Source organism: Nyctereutes procyonoides, unplaced genomic scaffold, assembly GCF_905146905.1.
Source record: "Nyctereutes procyonoides isolate TBG_1078 unplaced genomic scaffold, NYPRO_anot_genome, whole genome shotgun sequence".
In the NCBI taxonomy this organism is placed as follows: Eukaryota; Metazoa; Chordata; class Mammalia; order Carnivora; family Canidae; genus Nyctereutes; species Nyctereutes procyonoides.
Genome location: NW_026575135.1, coordinates 38,250,950 through 38,276,713, shown reverse-complemented (window position 1 = coordinate 38,276,713; position 25,764 = coordinate 38,250,950). Strand labels below are relative to the sequence as shown.

Here is a 25,764-nt window from a genome sequence, read left to right as displayed (position 1 = left end):
CAGGCTCCCCAGAGGGAGCCTGCTTCTCCCTCTGCCTGTGTCTCTGCTTCTCTCTCTCTTTCTGTGTCTCATGAATAAATAAAATCTTAAAAAAACCCCAAAACAATGGGTTCTGCATGGTTAGGGAGGGACAAATGGGTGTGACTGGTCATTCTGAATTTCTGTCTTCCACACCTTGAGTTATGCTGCCTTGTGTTTTCCCATCTTGAGCCTTTGCCAGGTCTTAGAGTACCACTGCTCTTCTCCGTACCAGTCTTCCACACATACTCTAGATTGAAGGCTGGAGACTCCTCTGCTATGTTTTGTCTGAAGTCTTCCTTCTGTTAAGGATCCCTCTCCCTTTATTTTTGTTGTTGTTTGTTGATTCTTTTTCTTAAAATGGAGTTTTGATAGGGGAAAGGAGGGTCATCTTGAATTTGACTTTGGGCTGCCTTGAATCAGTTGTCTGTATATTTTTATAAAAATCTTTCATTTCATTCAAATTTGAAAATGTGCTTCATATATACAAGGGCTATGCCATATTGTTCCTCATGATCATTAAAAGTTTACATGTCTCTTCAGCTCCTTCTTATTCCTCATTTTGTGTATTTGTGTCTTTAATCTCATTAAGCTTGTTGGGTGAGGGTGCCCTAAGTTTTGTCCTTTTAGATTGAATAGTCCATTTGGGCTCAAAAATCTTGTGATTCTTGGATCTCTAGTTTGTTGTAGCTGAATAAGCATTTCTACTTCTAAGCTATCCTTTCTTTGTGCCTGAGCAGTTAATGTTAGAATTCTCTATACCTGACCTATTTTCCTGTAGGCCAGAGTGAGGTAAAGGGATTAATCTTGTTATTACTTACAACTCATTTTAAAGGAAATCTGAGGTGAGGACCTTTCTTTTTTTAGAAGTTTTTTTTAGAAGTCTTCAATAGTAAGGCTTGAGGTAGAGGGTATAGGAATAGAGAGGAATAAAAGATGAATTAATATTTTACTGTGTAAGATTAATAGTATTCTTAACAAAAAGAGGTTAGGGTGGGAGATCAGTTTGGGGAATGCGAGAAAGATTATAATTTCAGTTTTTGGCTTTATTTAATATGAGAGGATCATAAGTTTGAGGAAGTGTATAGTTGGTTGCAATAACGTGTTGTAGTAAAGTATTGTCAAAGATGTAAGGAATAGATGAAGTATCTTGAAGATGTGAAAGAGCAGACAAATATGTGGAAAAATCTAAATTTGGAAGACAGAGAAAAAGGAGGTAGAGAAAAGCAGGACTTAGAAAAGTCCTATGTGAAGAATTTCATTGCAAGTATATTTAATGATGTCAAATACCCAGAAATATTACCTAGTAACTTTGAATCTATGCTGAAAACTTTAAGATATTTCTGCATATGCTTAGATTATATGTAGAAATTCTTTAAGATAAGACAGTTTCAAAGGGAATATTTACTCAACAAAGAGTGAATGTTTACTGTTTCCAAGGACATCTTAGTTCATGGGAGAGTTAAATTTTACATTAAAACTATTTTTCTCACCCCCCCCATTTTTCTTTGTAACATTATGTTGCTTTTTTCTAAAAACAGGTCAGAAAATTAGCTACTGTTAATAAGTCAGAGAAAGACAAATACCATATGATTTCACTCATATGTGCGATTTAAGAAACAAAACAAGTGAGCAAAAGGGAAAAAAAGAGACAACCAAGAAACAGATTCTTAACCATAGAGAACACATTGATGGTTACCAGAGTGGGGGTAGGTGGGAGAAATGGGTAAAAGAGGTGATAGGGACTAAGGAGTACAATTACAATGAGCACTGGGTGATGTATGGAAGTGTTGAATCACTATATTGTACACCTGAAACTAATATGACACTATGTGCTAACCACACTGGAATTAAAAAGCAATAAAATTGAAAAAATTTCAAAAATTAGCTTTCGTTGATTTGAAAAAATAATCACCAAGGTGTATATACCTTCAGTTCATCAGTGAGCTTTCTCCTTGCCTGGCATACAGAAGAGGCTGGGCACTAGCCACTGGTGTGTTGTGTCCTGCCTGTGCTAGGAGGATGCTGGAACCAGAGGTCAGATTTCACACAGCAAAGAATAGCAAGCCTTCAGTTTATCGAGTGATTACTGTGTCTGGCTCTGCTGGATACTAAAAGTATATTACCCCATTGAATCCTCACAACAATCTAGGACCTACACAGCATAATTTTTTTTCCAGATTAGGAAAATAAGACTGAAGAATGCCAGTAATTTTACTCAGCTAAGAAATATTAAAGTAGGACACTGTATTCAGATCTGTTGGCTCTAAAATTCCTACTCTTTTATTATATCTGGCATGTGGATGGAGAGTGAACACAGTAAATAAAGAAAGATTTTTGCTTTGGGTAAGCCACAAAGGGGGAAAAAAAAGATGGTACTTGATAACCTAAAGAAATTTTAAAGAAATTAGGACCATCCAGGTATTTCTGAATGGGAAGCCATGATTCTTTTTTTTTTTTTTTTAAAGATTTTATTTATTTATTCATGAGAGGCACAGAGAGAGGCAGAGACAGAGACACAGGCAGATGGAGAAGCAGGCTCCCTATGGGGAGCCTAATGTGGGACTCAATCCCAGGACCCCGGGATCATGACCTGAGCCTAAGGCAAATGTTCAACCACTGAGCCACCCAAGCACCCCAAAAGCCATGATTCTGAAAATGCACCAAGATGAGAGAGAATGAAAAAGAAGAAAGGGTTAGATGAAAGATGGGAAGATGTGAAGTTGGTTAAACAGGGCACAGGAAAGTTAGTTACTAATTTTAAGGTCTAAAGCATGTAAAACTTCAGTTGCTATAAATCTTACTGTGCCTTTTCTCTCTTATTGAAAAGACCCTGCAAAACATGCAATGCAAGAGATTAGTGTTGGATATGTTAAAACTGTGTGCAAATTACGTGTAAGAACTGTGTTAGAACAGTATGTAAGAGCTGTGTGTCCTAATGGTAGCAAATGTCAAAAGCATCTCACTTCCCTGACTGAGATGGGGCAAGTCTGTGGAGATCCTTAAGGATAAAGACCTTAATAAACCAATCTGTCCTCTTTGGTCTTTGGTAGAGTTGCTGGCATTCCTATAGACTTGCTGAGATTTGAATAGCTCTGTGGTCCTCAAGCAGTAATACTACTGGTAGTACTCAGAAAATTTCTCTTTGGAATGCTGTTTGGGACAGTCTTTATATTTTAACAAGTGACTAAGGCATTAAGTGAGTACCTAGGTCAAATTAAATGTCCTTATAAGAAAGTGTTTTGTTGTTTCTCAGGTGGTGAAACATTCTAACAAGGCATAAAAAGTACCAGACGTAGATGATGTGTTGAGATTTACGTTAGATGATGTGTTGAGATTTACGTTAGCCTTAAATGTTCCAGATACGCTTTAACCAGAGGGTACATAAGCATACCTCTATGATATTATAATTCATATATTCTTCTAGTGATAGAAAAAGCGGGGGTATTTATTTTTTAAGCTCTGTACTACTGTTTGCTGCTTATTAGAAGGAAAGTATATTAAAAGAAAGATTTCTCCCAGACAAAACAAATAAAACTCCAGGGCAGTTACCTGGTCTTTTCAGTAGATTCTAATGATAATAATGTCCATAACAGTGGGAAGTGCAGACTTTGAGAATTAGAGATTCTCATTTGATGCAATTCTCTTTCTCATGTGAAATCATGCGCTCAAAGTCTTTGACCATAATGTGAAAAACTGTTTTCTCTGAAACAGTGATTCTTTATGCGGGGGAGTGGAAAGGGAAGCCCTTGGATATTGGAGGGCAGTCAAGAACCTATTGATATTGTCATATTGTGCATATTTGCAGTTCTGTATAGATAGATTTCAAACTCTGTTTAAGAATTGTGCTGAATTTTAAGTATTTAGAAATTGACCATGGAGGTCCTGTTGAAGAATTTCTTTAAAGTTGAGTGATTCATTATATTATAAATGAGTTCCCTTCAGCCATTCAATTTGGCTCTTTTCCTCCTCTTTTCTCAAGACCATATCTTAATTTGTATGATCACAAAATTGTACGTTGCATGTACTTTAAAAAAATGTTAGCAACTTCAAAGACCAAATGAAAATGAAACTAGAAGTGAGATCCTGTAAGAGAAGAGAGCCACACTAGGAATTTTTTTAGTGTCTAGGGATTAAAACCACACTAGACACTTTTTTTTCTTTTCACTTGACACTTTCTTAATCTTCTCTTTGTATTAATTTCTGAGACCTGGAACTGGAGGCTTAATGGTATTATTTCTACATTGTAATTATACTAATAAACATCTTTGTCCATGACCTTGAAATTTATAGTGCAGCAGGAAAGATTTATTGACTTATGCTTTGGAAGAAATACAGGATTATTGCATAAGTAGGTTTCATGTTAAGCACATGTACTTGCATACCATTTATTCCAGTTAGTTTGAGCTGTAGCTTGTCTTTTTGTTTCAGAAATAGAGAAGGCTCTTGTTAAATTCAGATTCCTGAGAGATCTTTGTTATATTATCGAATCTACTACAAAGTAACTACTTTACCTTGAAATGTGCAAAAGGAATCAATAGGCCTACAAAACTGTCTTTTAAAAAAATATTTGAAATAATATTTTTTCCTGGTATCCTGAATATCAATGCATATGACTTTTCTGGGTATCTTTCTTCCTTTGGCTTTTGTTGCAATATTAAAGTCTCTTATAGTTAGAGGGCGTTCGGGTATTTTGGTTTTGATTTCTTTTTTTTGTCCCCTGCTCTGGCCTTCTGTTTGTCTTGCTTTTTTGTAGAGAAGTACAGCTTCTAAGCAATTTTCCTTGGGGTGCCTTTACTTTTCATCTTAATCAACTTTCCCCATGATCTCTGTTTCCTTTTCACTGAAGTTTAAGTCCACAAATTTTTTTCTTTTTTAAACTTTTGGTTATTAAATGCAATAGAAAGTCCAGATAAGTCTACAGTGGGCACGCACACGTCAGATCCACTTCTCAGTGATATTCTAGTCAAATCTCTTTCCCCTCTAATTTGACCTTCTCTCTCTGTGGTTGGCATTCGATCTTTGGGCACTCCATACTGAAATGAGGTCATGTTTTCGTCTGAAATATACATTTCAGTTGGAAAACCACTTTTTTCAAGTATATGTAAACTATTTGTAATTTTGCAAATGATATTCATTTACATTGTGCCACATAAAATATATAATAACTGAAGTTGATTTCTGCCACTGTTAAGTGAGAGTTTTTAGTTTAATTGAGTTGACAATATGCTAAAGTATTTTAGGTAATATAAATATGCAGTTTTATAATCTTATGACTTATATTTCTCAGAAGGGGTTCTTGGTAATTTTATAAATCTCCATCGTGGACTATGGCTTCAGGGACTGTGTACATTTTGTTAGCATTTGTCCTTGTATTACATATGATTTTGTTAGCACTCTGCTAAGTAATTTGCAGCTAATACCTCTCTTATCTATTTTTCAAAACAATTTCTGAGTTAAATATTATCATCCATAATTTGCAGATGAGGAAACCAAGGCACAGAGAATTTAACTTGCCTCAGGTCATAAAGCTAGTAATTGGTGGAAAAAGAAACAGAACACAGAGATGATGATTTATTGATGATGATAGTAAGTCTTTTTCTGTTAGAAAAATTTTCTTTGAATGCACTACAAAAATGATCCAAATTGTATTGTTTAATTACAAACATTCCATGGTTAACTATGAAAATACTATTTATTTGTTGTTTCAATGGGTCCATTTTAAAATTAGTAAACAGTACATTATAACTTAAAGGACTAATCAAAATTTATTTACTCTCTGAATGTGTTTTAGTTTTCATTAATCTGAGATTCAGTGGTGGTTTTGTTTCAGAAATAATTTAATTTAACTCTGATCAACTATAATAACCAACTTTAGAATATTACATTTGTAATGGAATGAGCATAAATATAAATATCTCAGACTTTGGAGGTAATTATCTAATTATATGTTTATATTTCTGACATGATTATGTGGAAATGTTTAATTCATTTTAGAGGTAAATTTACCCCTATGTAGGGCTATGTATACTAAATCATTATTCCATTCCATTTATAGGAAACATTTGATTAACATGCTTGAGTTTTATTTGGAAATTTGTTAACATTTCACTGTTATGTTGTTAACATGAGATTTCAGGAAACACCAGTATTTACTGATCTTGAAAGACTACATTTTATTTTAGTATTTTCACTTTAACGGTTGTCTAATGAATGACTTTGTTATGCTTTGGTCTTACGGAATGCCTGCCAAGTATTATTTACTATGTTTTAATTAAAATGTTCATAAGGTAGTATTAACTTCTATAAAATTAGAATGCCTGAAACTGTAAAAGGTAAAGTATGTTAGTCAGTTTTGTCTTCTGATAGCCAAAAACCTGGCCAAATTCCAAAATGTATTTAGGGAGGTATTGTAATAAGGATTATTGTTAAGAGTACCAACAAGGAAAATGTCTGTGATAGATGAAACAGGAAACACCTTTAAAGTGGTTTTACCTTATTTCAGGAGTAAAGTCAGAGTATCAAAGCAGACCAGAATCATCAACAGTGCTTGTGTGATGAAAATAGAATTTGTCTGTTTTTCTGATCTGAATCCTGCGACATAGAGCAGACATAGAGTCCTTATGGAATTTAGAAAATCATTTATCTCTAAAGGATGTGGATCTAGAGCGTTTATGGCTAACAGTCTTAAAATGAAACAATTTGAGGTATGGTGTGGGTTTGACAAAATCCCTGGAATCAGATGGATATGTATTATTATGTGACTATTAACTTGAGAAATACAAAGCCCCTTCCTGCGTATTCTGTGAAAGGGAAACAAATCATTGAAATCTAGTACTCTTCTTTCCCAAGGAGTTGGATAAATGATAGTGATTAAATATAACTGCATATTTGATATGCATTTGATAAAAGGTTATATAAAAGGTTATATAACTTTAAAAAATTTCAAAATTTTAAGTGTAAACATTAATATATTTGCATGCATGTTAGTAATGTATATAGTATATCATAGGTGTATTTACAAATATGGTATCATGTTTTATTAATTTAGAACTATATCATGGCCATTTAAAAATGTCAATTAATACAATTTATTCTTTTTTTTTTTAAATTTTTAATTATTTATTTATGATAGTCACACACAGAGAGAGAGAGAGGCAGAGACAAGGCAGAGACACAGGCAGAGGGAGAAGCAGGCCCCATGCACCGGGAGCCCGACGTGGGATTCGATCCCGGGTCTCCAGGATCGCGCCCTGGGCCAAAGGCAGGCGCCAAACCACTGCGCCACCCAGGGATCCCAATACAATTTATTCTTAAGAAGGAAAAGAAAAAGAACAAAGAATTGCTTGAACATATTTTCTCTTCATTATATCTTTTATGTGTATCTAATATATTAAAATAAAATATGCACACACTAAATATAAATCAGAGAAGATTTTGGAAGAAAATATTTCTTATAAATTATAGCTGTACATATTAGTTTATTTTTATTTTTTTTAGTTTATTTTAATTTGTAGTTTGCAACTCTATTTTTCTGTAAGGTAATGATACACGTTTATCATATTTTCATACTGGCTAAAATCACTGACTTGCTGTGCTTTTAATAGTTAATTAAAATCCATTTCTCTACTGATGATCTAATATTAAATCAGGCTAGAAACTGATTTTCTGAAGTATCCACTAATGATGTTATAGCTGTATAAGTACTAGAGTTGTCATGATCTCGGGATCATGAGACTGAGCCCCAGGTAGGGCTCTGCATTTGGTTCAGAGTCTGCTTGAGGTTCTCTCTCTCTTCCTCTTCCTCCCTTCTGTCCTCCCCACCCCCCTGCTCTCATGGGCGCATGCTCTCTCTCTAAAATAGGTAAATAAAATCTTTAAAAAAATCCTAGAATAAATTGCTATATGTAGGAATAGAAGTGTATCAGTTAGGATATGCTTTGTAATGTTGCAGTAACAGGTGACCCCACAATTTCAGAAGTCCTACAAGAGACTTCTCATGCCTTGTATGTACCCACTATGGACAGCTGTGCTTCTATCTATCTAGATTGCATGGACTTCTCACTCTGAGTGAGACTGATAGAGTATCCCCTAGACATTGCTGTTCTTGTATCTACTAGGAAGGGATATCATTTTACTTCTGTCCACATTTCTTTTTTTTTTTCTGTCCACATTTCATTGACCAAAGAAATGTGCACACTCCTGAACCTGATAAGATAGGGAATATATAATCTTCTTTGCAGAAGAGACACCACCAGATACATGGTCAAACCAGATATCAGTGGGACAGAAGAGACAGGAGAGAGTATAATTTTTTCCTCAGAGAGGCAGAACAAATATAATCTACTACAATAACTGATTTTTAAAAACTTTATAAATACAGAAAAGGCGAAGACTCTGTTTTCTAGTTAGCCATTTGACTGAATTTGGCATAACTACATTTTATCACCTGTAGCTCTTTTCCCGTTTGCTAGAAGGGTTGAAAAGAGGGAACCATATATATATTTTTTATTTTTATTTTTATTTTTATTTTTTAAAGGACTTTTATTTTTAAGTAATCTCGACACCCATCATGGGATTTGAATTTACAATTCCAAGATCAAGAGTTGCATGCTCTACTGACTGAGCTAGCCAAGCACCCTGTGGGGAACCATGTATTTAGTTGGCATTTTTCTCTCTTGCTCTAGAGTTTTTATTAGTCTAAAAAGAAAAAGATTATTCAGAGTATTTTACTATTTTAAAAACGTGAATGTTCTAGAGTATATAGACTCTGTTAACCACATTCCATGAAGCATTTTCAAGGCTCCCGAAGCCATATGCTTGACATTTCAAGGAGTCACCACTAGATGGTGATCTCGCTCATTTAGAGGGATAGAATAGCTGTGTGTTTTTCTTCAAGTGAATGGGTTGGTTACAGAGGGATCGAAAATATAAACTCTTGATAATTTTGTGGGAAGCTCTTTATAACCAAAATGGTACCATTTGTTGAGTAGGTGTATATACGTGTGTATACACACACCCTCACAGGAAAATTCCCTTTGAAACAAAACCATAAGATAATGTGTTTTGCTATACTGTTACTTCCCGTGTGTGTGTGTGTGTTTAACTGTCATTACCCAAATATGCAAGTTTTCCTAGGTCCAGTTTCTCAAGAAATTGCACTGAGCCTTGGGCCCATCTCTCTGCTTTTCCCTAATACTTTGTTTGAAATTGCCAAAAAAAAAAAAAAATGAAATTGCCAACTGTTGCTGAATCTTTAACACCATCTTTATTGCTCATCTTCAGTCTCTTTTTCTGTAATTATTAGGAGGAAGAGGGATTAAAAATTACTGTCATGGGTATCACATAATGGGAAAGCTGATACCAATCCATTTAGTTTTATAGAAATAATAACTTAGTGATTATTCCTAGTGGTAACTTTTTTTTAAACCTTTTTTTTTCTTTAAAACAACCCAACATAGCAACTAAGTTGTTTTTCTTTAAAATAACCCAACACAATAACTACCTTGTTATTGGTAAAATGTGAAAAGGACATTTTAAAACTATAGGCCACAAAACAGTGTACTTCTTTTTTTTTCTTCCAAACAGTGTACTTCTTAGAAAACAATCACTCAGTTTAGCTGCTAAGCAACTTTTTTGTGCTCCTAAAATAATGTGTTCTTTTCATCATATATTTCTGCTGTAACTTGGTTTATGGCTCTCTGTCATAGGATTCAAATAACTTACAGGATTTTGTATCATTATTAGTATAAATAGAAAATATGTGACTAGAATGTTTTATTTATATAAAGTAAATATTTAATATTTACTCTGCTTGAGTAATGTAAACATGAATTTGATATAATATTGTAGCATACTAAGGAAGACTATGTGCTACAAGCTAGTTCTTTATAAAAATTCTTTTAAATCTAGTATATCTAGTATATCACTGAATACTCAAAGGTGAAATCTTATTAAACCTTTGTTACATTCCAGCTGAAGATGCAAATGAACTGTTGTAATATAGCCAGAGTGATCTTGTGCATTTATTTTTATTTGGTAGTTATGGTTTGTATCTATGATCTCTGAGACCAAGATTGGAGAATGCTGCTCTAGGTTGGGAATCCCGCAGTGGCTTCCCATAGCTTTCTATGACAATAGTTGGCAAGTACTCAGTCATAGAACAATTCTTTGAACATAATCTTATATAAAAAGCTCATTGAAAACATTAAAACACAATCTGGTTGAAAGGAGGAAGGGAATTGGGAGTCCATTAATTCAATTGTTGCCCCATCTTATCTTGATGCACCCCTGTGGAATACTGTATAAAAATCATTTGCAAGATTAAAAGTCTAGTTTTCTGACGACACCTGGCCTACACGTACCCTAGTCATCTCCTGCCATTCTCAATGGCATCCTTCAGCCATGCCTTCCCTCTTGTATTTCTCAGAACATGCTGTTTTATTCTGCTAAGAATGATCTTCATAACATTGAACACTCAGCTTGAAAAACAACTGCTTTCTAAGTCTCTTTTCATCTTTCTAGATAGGAAATCATTTCCAAGAAAAGTATATTCTTTGTTTTTATGTATTTATTTAGTTATATCTCACCCTGCCTGGTTTTTTTTTTTTTTCCCTGCCTGGTTTTGAACTCTGGCTCTGTGTAATCTTTGGACAAGTTACTTGAGCTCTGTGCCTCAGTTATCCTTATATGTTAAGTGGGAATAATTAGGTTAATAAGATTAGTACTCTAGAAGTGTCAGCTATTTTTATTACTATTATTATTATTGACTTTGGCATGAATAGGCATGATTACAAATAGATACAGTAGAGTCACATCCTATGTTGAGATTAGGTTTTAGGATCAGCATATAAGGCAAAAATCCTATACAATCAAATGTGTCTTTTTTCTTTAGGGAAATCTAATGGAATATTTGAAGTTATTAGTGAAAAAAGGATTAAGCCATTTTGTTTATTTTCATCCCTTCCAGTCTACCCATTCAATAAACTGGTCCTATTTATTTTTATTCCTTTAAAAAGTCCCTTCAGGAGTGGCCAAATTAGAGGTGACATATTATACATAAATCCAGAATAGCCAGGTTTTCCTCTATGTTGGGATATGTTGCCATTTCTTCAGTTGCGCACCAAATGAGGTTGGTGTACATTCAGGGGCCAAGTGGAATGAAAGTACATTTTCTGTATTGGAGACTCACTCTCACTTTTTCCTCCTTATTAGAGTATATGCAGTGTCAGAGACATGTGAAGGCAGCCAGGTGAAACAGCAGGTTTGGTTGTAGTTGCCATTTGCTTTGTCTGTGTCACCTGTTCCACGCTGGCTGTAGACAAATGTTTATGACTTGGGGTGGCATCAGAAGTACTCGATTTGAATTGTTGCTGTCTCTTTCAATTCCTTTCCTTTCCTCATCTCTTCTCCCTTATGCCTTACAGGGTAAGTGTTATGGGATTGTTTTAAGTCAAATGCATTTCTACTCTCATATCTTTGATTAACAAATAGTGATACTAATGACTAATTCTTCTGTTCCTATAATATTATAATACAATCTGTATGGTGTCAGTTCTTTAAGTTCTTTAGATTAAATTAGGCACGTAGATGACTTTCTACACAGTAGGTAAGATCTTTTTACCAGGTCAGTTTGGCTACAAGTGTTGATATTATAGAGCTTGATATATGTTGTGATAGTGTGGAGATCCTGTAATAAATCTTTAAGAAGTTGAGGTTATCCTGGGCAGCCAAATCTCAAGATCTGCAGGGAAAGTTCAGTGCTATTGTTGCTAACACATAAAGGAAAGAGACAGAGAACTCCAGTGCTTTTCAAGATTGAAGAAAAGCAGTGTCCTAATGAGATCTGGAAATGTATAAAATTCTGTACTTTAATGGTGTGCTATATAATTCATCCTTACTTTACAAATATTTATTTCTTAATTTCATTAGTACATTTAATAAGTGATGATAGTGATCTTGTTTTCACACAGGGGCCTTGAATTGTGCATGCTTTGATTTTTGACGTTGAAAGTGTGCCGTTACATAATACCAAAGCCCTTATTGAAACTTATTTCAGTATAAATAGAAAGCAGCTATTTAAATACATTGAAATACGTTACCTTACTTGAGAAATAGGTGAAATATTGGTTTTACATTTCCATAGGGATTTCCCAGTTAGGATTTTATGGAAATACTGGAGAGATGGTTATTAATAGCATTGTAGTGCAAGATAAGGAATAAGGATTTAGAGTGCTATGATTTGGGCTCACATTTTGGCATTAACTCATTCAGCAATTACATGACCTTGGGAACATTACTTCTCTGATTCTTAGTTTTCTGCGTGTAAAGTAGTAATGATAATGTGAACCATCTTGCTGGACTGTGAAGAATCAAATGAATTAATGTAATGATGAGACGTTTATATGATGACAATCAAATGGTTCAGTTGTCATTCAAGCTATTTTTCCCATCAGGATTTGGGGAAAATAAGTTATAATTGCAAACATTTATTGAATGACAGGCATTGTTCAAGAACAGGCCTAGTGCCTTCATACAACGGTAGAACGCTCCAGATAGTGCATGTTAGTGAACTCTCCCCCTCCTGCATGATTATACTTCTAAAATTAAGATAGAAATCAGTGAAAAAAAAAGATAGAAATCAGTGGTATAATACTTAATGAACAAAAATTCATCTGATGAATAAACTTTTCAGAAAAAATTTGGACTTTGTTTTATTTACATTTATGTCTAAAAGAACCTAAGTTTATTTTTCTAATTTAAATTTGACCTTCAGATTATCTTAAATTGATTTTTACTCAGCTGATATTTGATATACTTTTATTAATATTATTTCATATATAGCATATTCAAGACAAATAGTCATTTAAATTCTGTAGCACAATGAAAATACTAGTGTGAGGGTATTTTAATTATGACATAGGATTACTTAACCTATTATTCAATTATATCACAAAAAGAATTCTTAAAATTGAAAAATTCTTCCAACAATAATTTCTTTTTATTTAAATGTCAGCAACCCAACTATATGAAGCCCTTTATAAATTATTCATATTTTTTTCAAATTCTTCTTAGTAGTTTTAGATAATTCTCAAGTGATTTGTAAAGAGCATTTAATCCTAAATGATATTTCTCTACAACCTAATTCACAGCTTGACTCATTAAATTTTGCCAGGGAATTCAACAACTTTCTGGACCTTCACATAGCTAGGACTTTCACACACATCATGTGTGTGTTTTTGGGGACTTGCTAGGGGTAGCTGATAAGGTCCAACAGAAGAACTTATGTTCTAAGGGATTCACTCAGGGAACTTAGAGGCCACCTAAGAGCTGATTCTGTTACAGCAGCAGCATCATGGTGGTTGTCACCTGCAGCCTGTCTCTGTTTCATAAGGCTTGTAGTGCAGCTAAATGCAGCTTATTTTATACTCAGTGAAAATATTACTGCCACATTACTGCTTACATGCCATGTGTCACAGTAAATCTAGCTAACCACTTGTCTGTTCTGTACTTTCTGAGTGTATTTTCCAGTTGAGAGGGCTCTTGTGATTCTCTTTATCATCCCCCTTTTTTTGTCATTTGAAATGTGTTTTAACTATTTCTCTCCCACTTCACCTTATTATTACCTAACACTTTTAGTCTACCAGAGTTTTGTAGTATATATGTAAGGCTTAGGACAAATAGCATTCAATATACTTCGAGCACTTGTGTGAGGTTCTTTTCTTTCCATTAGATTTTACTATTGATCACTTTCAGTTAGTTTACTGGGGAGGATTAACTTTTTGCTTTTATTTTGATGGAATATAAGAGGACATTTACCAAGGAATATATGAGAATATGGGACTAGTAACCATAAACTATTATACAACAAAATCTTACAGCAGACTTTGAAATTTTAAAGGTGAATTTTCATTGCTTATTTGCTCCATTTTTTGATGATCATTTACCATATGGCCTATTTATAAAAGTAACTTATTTTATATTTGGTTTGTTAATTTCCTTTTATCTTTTTCAAGTGTGATAGAAACAATTATTTTAAAAAATTATATATGTTTACCATAAATGGTGATACAGGGATAATATAGAAACTCATATGTTGCCACATATAGGTGGGGATTTAAAGAAAACTGTAATGACACTACATGGGGAAGTATAAATATTGCATTAATTATGCATTTTAAATATATGTAGTCTTTGGTTTATAGGACACTTTAACATCTGTTTTCTTTCTAGATATATGAGTGGTAACTAGAGTGTTATTTATTCAACCCCCAAAGTGGGTGAGGTAGTTTATCTTTGCTGTAGCTTATAAATATGTCACTTTCTATGTAGCATTTTTATTGGAAAATAATAAAAGTGTTCCTAAGGAAGATAACTTAAAATTGCAGAACTTTAAATTCAAACTATTCATCTAAAGTAGAGAATACTAAGAACAGAAATTTATCTGTACATTAATTTTGCCACATACCAGCATCTTTTACTATTGTGTACTTATTGTAAATTGTCTAATTGCTTATCTCACAGACATTCATGCTTTATTGTAAAATACAGTATTCTTTAGTTTCAGCCCTAACTTGTGTGCACTGTTGTAAGCTTGATGGTTGTATCATTTTTACTTTATACTTTCTGTGGCAGCCAGCCTGGTGTGGTCCACCCAGCAGCTACACAGTTCTTGATTTATAGAATTTTCTCTTTGTCACATTATTAGAGTAGGGCTGAAGACAGTGTTATTTCCTTTTTCAACATTAGTTTTAGTGCCCTGAGATGTTCCCAATTTATCACAATCTAGGACTGTTTATTCAAAAGTTAGAGTCAGACGCAGTAAAGTCTAGAAAAATATGTCATAGATGTTTTTTTCCCCTGACCTAGGAAATGTAGCTTCATTCTTTATAACACTTGTGTTGTTGTCTTGCCTTTCATTTTGTATGACTAACTTTTATACCAAATTGAATAAGCCATTAGCTTTTAGTCTGTAAGAATGTGGATCTGTAGATATTTCCCATTAGACAAAAGAAAATCTATAAAAGCGGTATCTCCTGGGGCTTAGTCTTCCTCTCTGGCCTAATGGTCTAAAGCACTGCTACACTGTACCCTTATGAGAAAGAACTATGTGGGATGATTCCCTTAACATCCAGAAATATTAACTGGAGAGTTATGCACATCCTTTCAGATAACTTTAGCTTTTGTTCTAGACCACAGTTATTAATCAAATATTCTGATTCAGGGAATTCATCTTATAAATTTTATATTTTGAAACTGCTACTGAACTAAATGACAAACTTTGTATATGTTCTTTAAAATTTGAGTTTGCTGAAACAGGAGATAACATATTTAGGTCGCCATGTTGTTTTGATAGATTTTTTTTTTAAAGAACTTCTCAAAAAAGATCTCTACTGATGATGTTTGCACAACTCTGTGGATATACTAAAACCCACTGAAATGTACGTTTTAAAAAGGTGCATATGTGGTAGGTGAATTATATCTCCACAAAGCTGTTATTAAAAAAATTTCCGCTGCTCAAAATATTTCATAGGTGCAAACTAATAGAATTTTAATTTATATTCACAATTTAAAAAGTGCTAGCTTTAATAAACATTTAAAGCTTTATACATATGAAATCATGTGTGAATTAAAAAATAACTTGTGTTCTTAATGAATAGTAATGCATGTTTATTATGGGAACTTCAGAAACTACAAAGAAGAAAAAAGACATTTGAAAAAGTGTGTAGGTCTTTTAATATTCGCATCTACTATATATTCTATCCATAAGCTTTCCCTATATTTTACTACTTCCTTGCCAGCTTTCATTAGCAATAAATAGCTTTTCATGACCACCTTAGGAAAACAACCAGATGTAAAAACATCTTCTTATAAGTAGTTTAATGAAACCATTGCCTCCCCACCTCTACTCCCCCGGACTATGAGAGGTGTAAATGGAGGTAAGCAATAATACCGTTATCCAGAGAAATACAATACATATATTGCAGAATAGCTTTGGATATACAGTCAGTTTGGGATTTTGTTGTAAAAATTTGCTTTAAAGCATTTTGGTTTTAAGGTGAAAACTCAATCTTTGGCAGAATTGTGGCATCAGTTCTTATATAGGCAGAATATTATTCTGTCTTTTTAGAAACTCTTGTTATCATATTTAGCATTAGCTTTCTAACAGCTAAAATTGTTCACAACATAGTTTAAAGATAAATGCAATATCAGGCTTTGAATTTTTTTTTTGTAAATATTAAGACCTGAGTACAAAATGAGGGCTGTACTGTGGATTAAGTGAAATATCTCAAGGCTGTGCTGTTCTGATAACTGAACCTGAAGTGACCTTTCTCAGACACAATTACAGAGCTGTATGTTTTTCCTTTAATTTCATCAGGGGTTTAATTAGTATACAAATAAAACTTCCCTTATCTTCCTTTCTACCTAATTGGCTTGTCTTCGCTTATATATGAAGTATGTGAAAGTGGGCTGTAATTAGGGTGACCGTGTTAACCTTTTTTCCTCAAATGTACTGTTGCCTAAAGGCCTCAAGGCCTAAAAACAGTGCTTTGGATTATTGCTTTGCAATCACTATGGCTGTCCCATAGGTTTTCTCATGAGCAGAAGGGCTTTGGGTGCTGCAGGTTCCCACTGCTTAACAGGATCTTCATTCTTCTCCCCACTAAATGTTTATTGATTATCTCGCTGTTCCAGGCTCAGCCTCCAACAACTTAATATCAGGTGACAGTCAGGAGAGTTCTCCAAGTAATTAGAGTTGAGCATTGGGGGAACAATTAGGAGCAGAGTTATTAAACTTGATTTATCCTATTCTCTCCTGAACAGTTTCTTGGATATCAGAACATCACACTTCCACAATCTACCCTAGTTGAGAAATTAGTGGCTAACCTGCTGCTTATCATTGTTGCCTTGCTGCCTAGAGGCACACCCTCTTGGTTTCAGTCATTCGGTTGGAAATATTAGAGTCCATAAAGTTTATCATGGGTTTTAATTAGATAAAACTGAACAGGAGAAAAGAAAAGCTGAACTTAAAGTTTTATATAAATATATAATATATGCTATATATTACATATGGATAGGTACATATGTATATACGTTATATATACACACATATAAATATGTTTTTCTTTCTTTGAAGCTCGTGAGGTGTTGAGGTTTTTAAAGATTTCTACTTTTGTCATCAAAAATGAAAAGGGTGAATATTAGGGAAAAGATATAATATTGACCCATTTTTTATGTCTTGGTGTTTTATGTATATCTTTGGGACCCACTGATATAGATAGATTCCATTGTAATGTACTCAGCTCTTTAAAACGGAAATCCTGTGTTTGTAAGTTCTGTAACCATGATTACTGTCTCTTCATTTTCATATTAAGGAAGTATGACCTATACCACTTTGTTTACACCATTTTTTTGTTCATTTTCTGCAATTTCAGTCTTACAGAGAGCTACACCCAGCTATTCTGAAATAAGGCAAGCTTTAGGAGATGTTGGTAGGTCCCTGCCATTGCCCCTGAGACATGAAAATGAAAGCCAGGAGAAAAAAAGATGTGGATATATTGTGAAAATTCGAATTCTATTAGCTATATGGTCTTTGAAAGGATGTACATGGGATTGCTGAGAAGTCAGGTGTGGTTTTATGATGATGCCAGAGTCATGGGTTTCTCTGACTGGACCAGTGAGCTTCACCCAGGACAAGGCTGGAGAAAAAACTGCATACCTCACACAAATAGCCACCGCTAGTCATGAGAGTTAGTGAGCAAGAGAATTTCAATGGATGGCACAAATCCATTATTTCTGTTGGAAAAATAATTCGAACTTTATGCATACCTGGTAGTGAATCATTAGTTTTCTCTTCATATCTGAAAAATAGCATTTTTTATTAACTGGAAGATGTCAGAAATCCTGGCTTTAAAAGGACTCAAATGGATTTTACTTTTTTAAATCAAGAAACCTCAGGATACTTCAATGCCTTTAAATATCTTAACAGTGGCACAAAATACCTAGGTTTGCATGGCCTTTAAAAATCTGTTCTTCATTGTATTTCTAAAGTTGGTTTGAATCAGTGACTATTCTATGGTGGAATATTCTTGATGATTTGTTAATACTAAAGATTAAAATATTATACCTAATAAGTAATCACAGTTTGCTTATTTTTAATTTTTTAAACTGTGGTAGTCTGGAAGCAGCTTGACTGAAAAGCGAAAATACTGCATTTAAAAACTTTTAACAGGGACGCCTGGATGGCTCAGCAGTTTAGCACCTGCCTTTGGCCCAGGGCGTGATCCTGGAGTCCTAGGATCGAATCCCACGTCGGGCTCCCTGCATGGAGCCTGCTTCTCCCTCTGCCTGTGTATCTGCCTCTCTCTCTCTCTGTGTCTCTCATGAATAAATAAATAAAATCTTAAAAAAAAACTTTTAACATTTTAAAATACCTGATTTGACTGATGATTGCTTTCAATGTACTAGCATTTAGAGAGTGAGTTACTTGTTTTAGCTCCATGCAGGCAGCTTGCGTTTTCTGTACTACCTATTGTGAATGCATTAAGAGAATACTGCAGAAAGAATTTTAAACATGAAATTATAGCATCTTTAAACATGAAAATTTAAATATGAAATTATATTACAGCATTATTTATTGGAAATTTGAAGCATAGTTGTAGATATTAATGTGTGGCTAAACTCTGAGAAAGAAGGAAAAAATATGTGTGTGTGAACCAATTGCTCACTGTATAACAAATTTAGTTGAGAAACCAACAAGCTCATATTCTAGAAATTTCATAGGCAAGAGAACAAGCAGATTTTTAGTGCTAAGGGATCCTGTGATCCGTGTGTTATTTTAAATGAAGTCTAGAAAATACTCCTTTAAAATGTGAGGTCTGATTCTAAAGCCCTAAAGTTCCAAAATAGAGTTTTGTACTCGTGTCTTAAAATTTTTGTGCTAAGGGACTGTCTCAGATGAAAGCAAACAGCAAACTATCAACAGATTTTATACTTCTGGGAGTAGAAAAATATTTATGGAACATAAATAATTCTGAATGCAAGTATTATCTGTAACTTCCCCTGTTAGATGAAAGGTGTTAATTACATTTATGTTGCTGTCTTTGCCATGAGAGTTATTTAAGGGGAAGTGGGTGAGTTTTGCTAGGGAGCCCAGTTTGTTCACTGAGATTCTATAGCAGTCTGCTTTGGATCTCTTTATAAATAAAGTAGTGGTACTTTTCAGTCTTGGGTTCCTCATTCTCTTGTAGGTGTCCTAATGCGCCCTCTCCTCACTCACACACCCACTTTGGGCATATGCTGCTTTTTGTTTTGGATAGATTTGAAATTTCATGTGCTTCTCCCTTGAAAATCTTTACTTCTTCATCATTAAAAGATAAGGTAGCTTGAGGTTTTTGTAATCAGATGTGGGTTTTTTTGTAAGAATAAAGTATATTTGCCTTCCAGTATTTTAAAAAATAAAATACAGTTGTATTTTGTAGCTAAACATTTTTCAAAATCTTCTCAGCTATCATTTCTAATTAGTTAAGTATGTAAAATTTTTGCAGAAAATTTGTTAAACCTTGATGTGTAATGACCCAAGCGTGCTTCCCAGTCGGTCTGTATCCTTCTTTGTCTAATAGCCTATGGCATAAATTGAAGTTAATTATCAGGGCTGACAAGTAACTCTGTTTTCTGTCTGCTTGCAGAGTCTCTCCGAGGCAAAGATGGAGCTGAGAAGAAAAGATCAATCTCTGCGTCAGCTCAATAGACATCTCACCCAGCTGGAGCAGGACAAGCGTCGGCTGGAAGAGAACATCCATGATGCAGAGAGTGCCCTCCGCATGGCAGCCAAGTGAGCACTTGGACCTTGGGGAGATCACTTAAAACAGACAAAAGATCAATTCTTACTTTCATGCTCCGGGTTTTAGCCCTGGATAATACAGTGTTAGAAAACAAAAGTACAGCTGTCTCTCTTTGAAATTCTCTGATATATCTTCAAAAAAGAAAACTCTTAACTCAACATGCTAAATGTATATTTCATTGGGAAACCTCGGAAAAGTATTAAGTTTCTCTAGAACCTCGAATTATGTGTATTTTGGGCTGTGTTGTAGTGTTACATGTTTGAAACCATGATTACATTAACATGAAATGGAATACTCTTTAAAAGTTTTTCATAGTTCCTTCCAGCACATGTGCCTCCTTCCCTTCTGCCCCATTGCCCCCCAAATTTTGCTCTGCATGTAGTACACTAATATTGTAAGTAATCTTTCCACAAAGAAATGCTAGCATATAATCAACATCTTTTTAAGTGTAATACATATTGATCATGGAAAATTCATTTAATTTTTCAGCTTCATATTCTAATATGTTCAATAGAAAAAATATAGTTTTCAGAGTGGGCAGCTATGTAAATATGATGAGAGTGTTTTTCCTTTTACCAAGTAATCAAATTGACATATACTGTGAAGTTCAAATTGAACAGTTCTCATGGGTATTTTTATTTGTTCCTCACATCAAATTTCATGGAATACTTTACGACAGTCCTTTGTACAACAGCATGGCTTAAAGAAAATCTATTTATGGATTAAAGAAGCATCTAATTTTAATAAACTCTTGATGTTTTCTGAATTTGGAATTCTAGATTCCTATAATTGCAAATTTATATATATAAATATATATACAGCAATTATATAAATATATATGTATATAAATATATATAGATAGACTATAAATTAAAATATTTTTTGAGACAAACTTTTGTTAAACATCAAATACTGTGAACAATGAATGTAGTCTATAAACTAAATCACAGAACAGGGGATCTTCCATCTAGGATATCTACAATTTTGCCACTGGACTTGGGAAATTGCTCACACATAATGGAAAAGTGAGTTTACACTAGGCCAAAATATTGGCAGGTTTGAATACCTACTAGTAGTTTTCTGGAAAATCGTGAACTCAGTAATGTTGTACCACCATGTTAGATATATCTGATTGTCATTTTTGAAAAATATGAATTTGGCTCAATCAGCTTTTTGTTGTCATTGTTCAGACTTTTTCCTTATGGCAAATGGAAAGCTTAGTGTAGGTTATTTCTAGTGCATCTTTGCAGCTCTGAAAATTCTGAGATTAATGGAAACAAGATTATAAAGTCTTCAGGTTCATATTGTATCTTCAAAACATTGCTACTAATTCAGGAATCTTTCATGTCTATGATCTTTGACCATGGGCACATATCCTTATAACATGAAATAAAGTTAATTTGAAATTTGGGGAGCTAATACATTATTTACAATTTTCAATCTATAACTTACCATTAAGTTTTTGTCTTTAGTATTTTCATCAGACTTTTAACTTAGTTTTATTTTTATTGAAGTATAGTTGGCACATAGTATTATATTAGCTTCACGTATATAACTTAGTGATTCAACGTTTGTATACATTAAGAAATGATCACCAGGATAAAACTAGCTACCATCTGTCTCCATTCAAAATTGTTTCAATGTTAACTATATTCTCTTTGCTGTACATCCAAACTTATTTCATTATTAAGGCCAAATTCAGTCTACAAGACAGATAGAAGAAACTAGTAACTTTGCCTGTTTCTAGTCAATGTCATGGAGGATTTTCATGCAATTATACACAAAGAGCCTATGTAGAAAAGAAAATATTATTTTGCATAGTATGGCCATTCAAAATATATCTCCACCATTAAGATTTTAAGATTTTTAAAATCTCTTTCATTAGAAACCAAAAGAAAAAAGTTCAGGTTTTCTAGCACATTTTAAAACAATAACATAATCATTGCTTCTTTTTTTTCTTTCTTTTTCATTTTAAAAAAAATTCTATTATTTATTTTTATCTCTCTAATTTTTTAAATCTTTGAAGATACCCTTAAGATTTTTCCCCGTCTAAATTATGGCAGGCAATATAACTAAAGATAAGAGTTTAATGCAGAAATACACTAGTGGATATAGTTAGATTTTACACTTTTAGAAGGAGTACAATAATAATGAACCCTTATTTTTTAATAATAGTTACTTATACTAAAATGTGTAACAGTTGTTGTAAGGATTGGGTTTTACTAATACCTATATTTAATTTTTTTTCTAGAGACAAAGAATGTGTTGCTAATCATATGAGAACAGTAGAAAATATGCTTCATAAGGTACTATAATTTTTCTTCAATATCATTCAACTTGTGTTATCACATTTTCCTAGTCATTAGTTTTGTTAACTGCAAGATACTTTAATTCATTTTGTTACTTTCTTAAAAGTAAATTAATAAAGAGTTCCTTCCAGATGACTAAAAATTTGTATTATACAGTGCTATATTATATAACTTTCTTCAGAATTCACATTATGTACTTGATAAAACTATAAAAATAATGGTTTCTCCAAACTGGTATAATTGCACTTGAGTTATTTGTGGTCTTTGCTGACTGAACCAGAGGTCATTATTATTCTTGCATGTCTCATAATGATAAAATGTTTGACCACACTGTCTAACCTCTCACCACTCTCAAACCTACTATCCTATATATATGTATATAGAGGAGCCATAATGTATTACATTTGGCAGTATTTTTCGAGTTGTAATTTACCTTCTTATAAGAATGTGTTCTTGAACTAGAAATTGAATATATTTAATAATATTTTATTATTTTCAAACTTGATTACTTCTGATGATAAGTTAACATTTAATTTGTAGTGATGAGTAGCATTTAAGGATGTTATAGTACTAAAAACTTAGAATCATATTTACAATAATTTTGGGACTCAACATTTATTTTATAACATAATTTTGCAAATAACTTAAAAATACCCACAAAATGAACCCTTTTAAGGAGATTTTAAATAAACATTAGCAAACTAATATTTAATACACTTTAACATTTTAGAAACACTAGGCATCTGTATTATTTTAGATATTGAAAGTGACTATCATCATTTCATATCACCAAAAACACTTCCAAAAAAATCTAATATTCTGAATGTTATGTTTTAAAGTAGTATTGTTTGAAATTGATTTCTTCCCATCCCCACTTATAAAAGTTAGTCAGTGTAGTTTAAACATAGTCACATCAAATCCATATATGTTAGAAACCTGAAATTTGGTTTGTAGAAAAAGAGACATCTTTGGTTAGGTTTCTTAATACTTGGTGAGACCCTTGGTAGGAGAAATCAGTTATGTTGTATATATGGTACATCTTTTTATACAGTTAATGTTGCCTTGCAATCCAATTGTTCATTTTCCCAGCTATAGGAAAAAGTGTTCGGTGGCAGCTACCTTGAGGGAGGCACTTTGACATCAGTTAAAAACTATCACAAGCGGAATACAGATGTTGTACCTTATCCTTTCATTATGAGAATGGCAAAATAGGTACTTTAAATATAATCAAGACTCACTGCAGTAGGACAATTGTAATTGTATAGTTTTTCAGGTGCAGTTCATCTTTCGATTTTTGAGTCATAGGGAAAGAAAGATGTCTTTAGAATTGGCCTAGAGCCACTGTGGATTTACTTTTGGTTTATGGCTTTTTTTCCCCTTCAGATTTAGTGGTTAATTATTTTGATTACTATTTCTGGAAATTTCTATTTACGTAGTGGTTTCAAAATTATCAATTATTTTTCAAGCTTGAAGTGAAAATTTAGGAAAGCCTAGTTGATTGTTGGGCTAATTCTCTTTTCTATGAAGTTTGGATGAGAAAGAGTGGGTGCTAAAAAGAAAGTGGCCCAGAGAGTCGCTCTGAGTTCTCAGGAAGGTGCTGTCTGCTGGTACTTATGCCAGCTTTTGCAGGTTTGTTTTTCCTGGCCCCTTAGACTGTCCAGAGGAGGCATTTTGCCATTTTGAAGAAACTGGGCATAGTACAGAAGGAGATTGTAGGCTCTTTCATGGCAAAAATGGTTGTGGTTGCATCCAAACTCTTCAGTACAGTTTATTATACATAGCCAAATAGTATAGCTACTTATATATCTTAAACATATGTTTTCAAGTTTTGTACCAGTTATTCTAGAATAAAATGAACTTTTACCTGCTGAACTGAATTTTAAAACTAACTTCTGACACAATAATCAAATAGAAGTTTTCATGAAGGTACTGTTTTTTTCTTTTTACGATTTATTTATTTACTTTAGAGAGAGCAAGAGAGAGATTTTGATGGTGAGGGGAAGAGGGAGAGTGAAAGAGAATTTAAGCAGACTCCACCCTGAGTGTGGAACCCAATGAGAGGCTCAGTCTCACAACCCCGATATTATGATCTGAGCTGAAACCAGCAGTTGGACACTTAACCAATTGTGTCACCCAGGGGCCCCTAATCATTATTTCTTTTCTTGAATTTTAAAGAACTTAAACAATTGAAGAACTTAAATGTTTGTTTTTTGGAAAAACAATTACATTTCATTGATAGTTGTTAATTTTTAAAAATTTGAAAAATTGGCACAGTGTTACATTAGTTTCAGGTGTACAACCTAGTGATTTGAGAAGTCTATATGTAATTCAGTGGTCACCACAAGTGTAGCTACCATCTGTCACCATATAATGCTATTACCATATTATTGACTATATTCCCTATGCCTTTTATTCCTGTGACTTATTCATTCCATATCTGGAAGACTGTATTTCCCACTCCCCTTCATCTCTCACCACTTTTATTTATTTTTAATTTTTTTATTTTTTTATTTATTTATGATAGTCACAGAGAGAGAGAGAGAGAGAGAGAGGCAGAGACATAGGCAGAGGGAGAAGCAGGCTCCATGCACTGGGAGCCCGACGTGGGATTCGATCCCGGGTCTCCAGGATCGCGCCCTGGGCCAAAGGCAGGCGCCAAATCGCTGCGCCACCCAGGGATCCCTCTCACCACTTTTATTAAACATAGTACTAGAACTCATAGCTGCAGCAATCAGGCATGAAAAATAGAGGCATCCATATTGGTTGAAACTAAAAGAGAAGTTAAACTATCACTGTTATTAGCAAATGGCATATTATACATAGAAAATCCTAAAAACGTCATAAAAAACTACTAGAATAAATGAATTCAATAAAGTTGTAGAATACAAAATTAATATCCAGAAATCAGTTCCATTTCTTTACACTAATAACAAAGTAGCAAAAAAGAGAAATTAAGGAAACAGCAGCATTTACACTTGCACCAAAAAGAATAAAATAGCTAAGAGTAAATAAACTTAACCAAAGAGGTAAAAGACCTGTACACTGAAAACTAGAAAACACTGATAAAAGAAACTGAAGGTGACACACACAAATGGAAAGATACTTCATTCTTATGGACTGGAAGAATTAATATTGTTTTTTTGTTAAGATTTTTTATTTATTTATTCATGAGAGATACAGAGAGAGGCAAAGACATAGGCAGAGGGAGAAGCAGGCTCCATGCAGGAAGCCTGATGTGGGCTTGATCCCAGGACTCTGGGATCATGTCCTGGGCCAAAGGCAGACACTCAACCGCTGAGCCACTCAGGCGTCCCAAGAATTAATATTGTTAAAATATCCATATTACCTAAAGCAATCTATAGATCCAATGCCATCCCTATCAAAATGCCAACAACCTTTTTCACAAAACTAGAACAAACAATACTGAAATGTATATGGAAGCACAAAAGACCCTGAATACTAGAAGCAATCTTGAGAAAGAAAAACAAAGCTGGAGGTATCACAATTCTAGATTTCAAGATATATTTGTTAATTTTTAAAAATTTTTATTTATTTATTCATGAGAGACACAGAGAGGCAGAGACATAGGCAGA

The 25,764-nt window shown here is 33.6% G+C and overlaps 1 protein-coding gene across 10 annotated transcripts in view; it reads left to right on the top strand.

Annotated features, from left to right (window-relative positions):
- The window catches only part of CCDC171 (coiled-coil domain containing 171), a 396,084-nt gene that overhangs the window by 194,292 nt on the left and 176,028 nt on the right, over positions 1-25,764 (top strand). For all 10 annotated transcript variants that reach the window (XR_008661460.1, XR_008661461.1, XM_055302495.1 and 7 more), the window contains 2 exons: positions 19,707-19,852; positions 22,114-22,168. Coding sequence is in view for 8 of the 10 variants with exons in the window: in XM_055302495.1 (XP_055158470.1) it covers positions 19,707-19,852; positions 22,114-22,168 (201 nt within the window). In the remaining 2 variants the exon portion in view is untranslated. The remainder of the gene's footprint in view (positions 1-19,706; positions 19,853-22,113; positions 22,169-25,764) is intronic.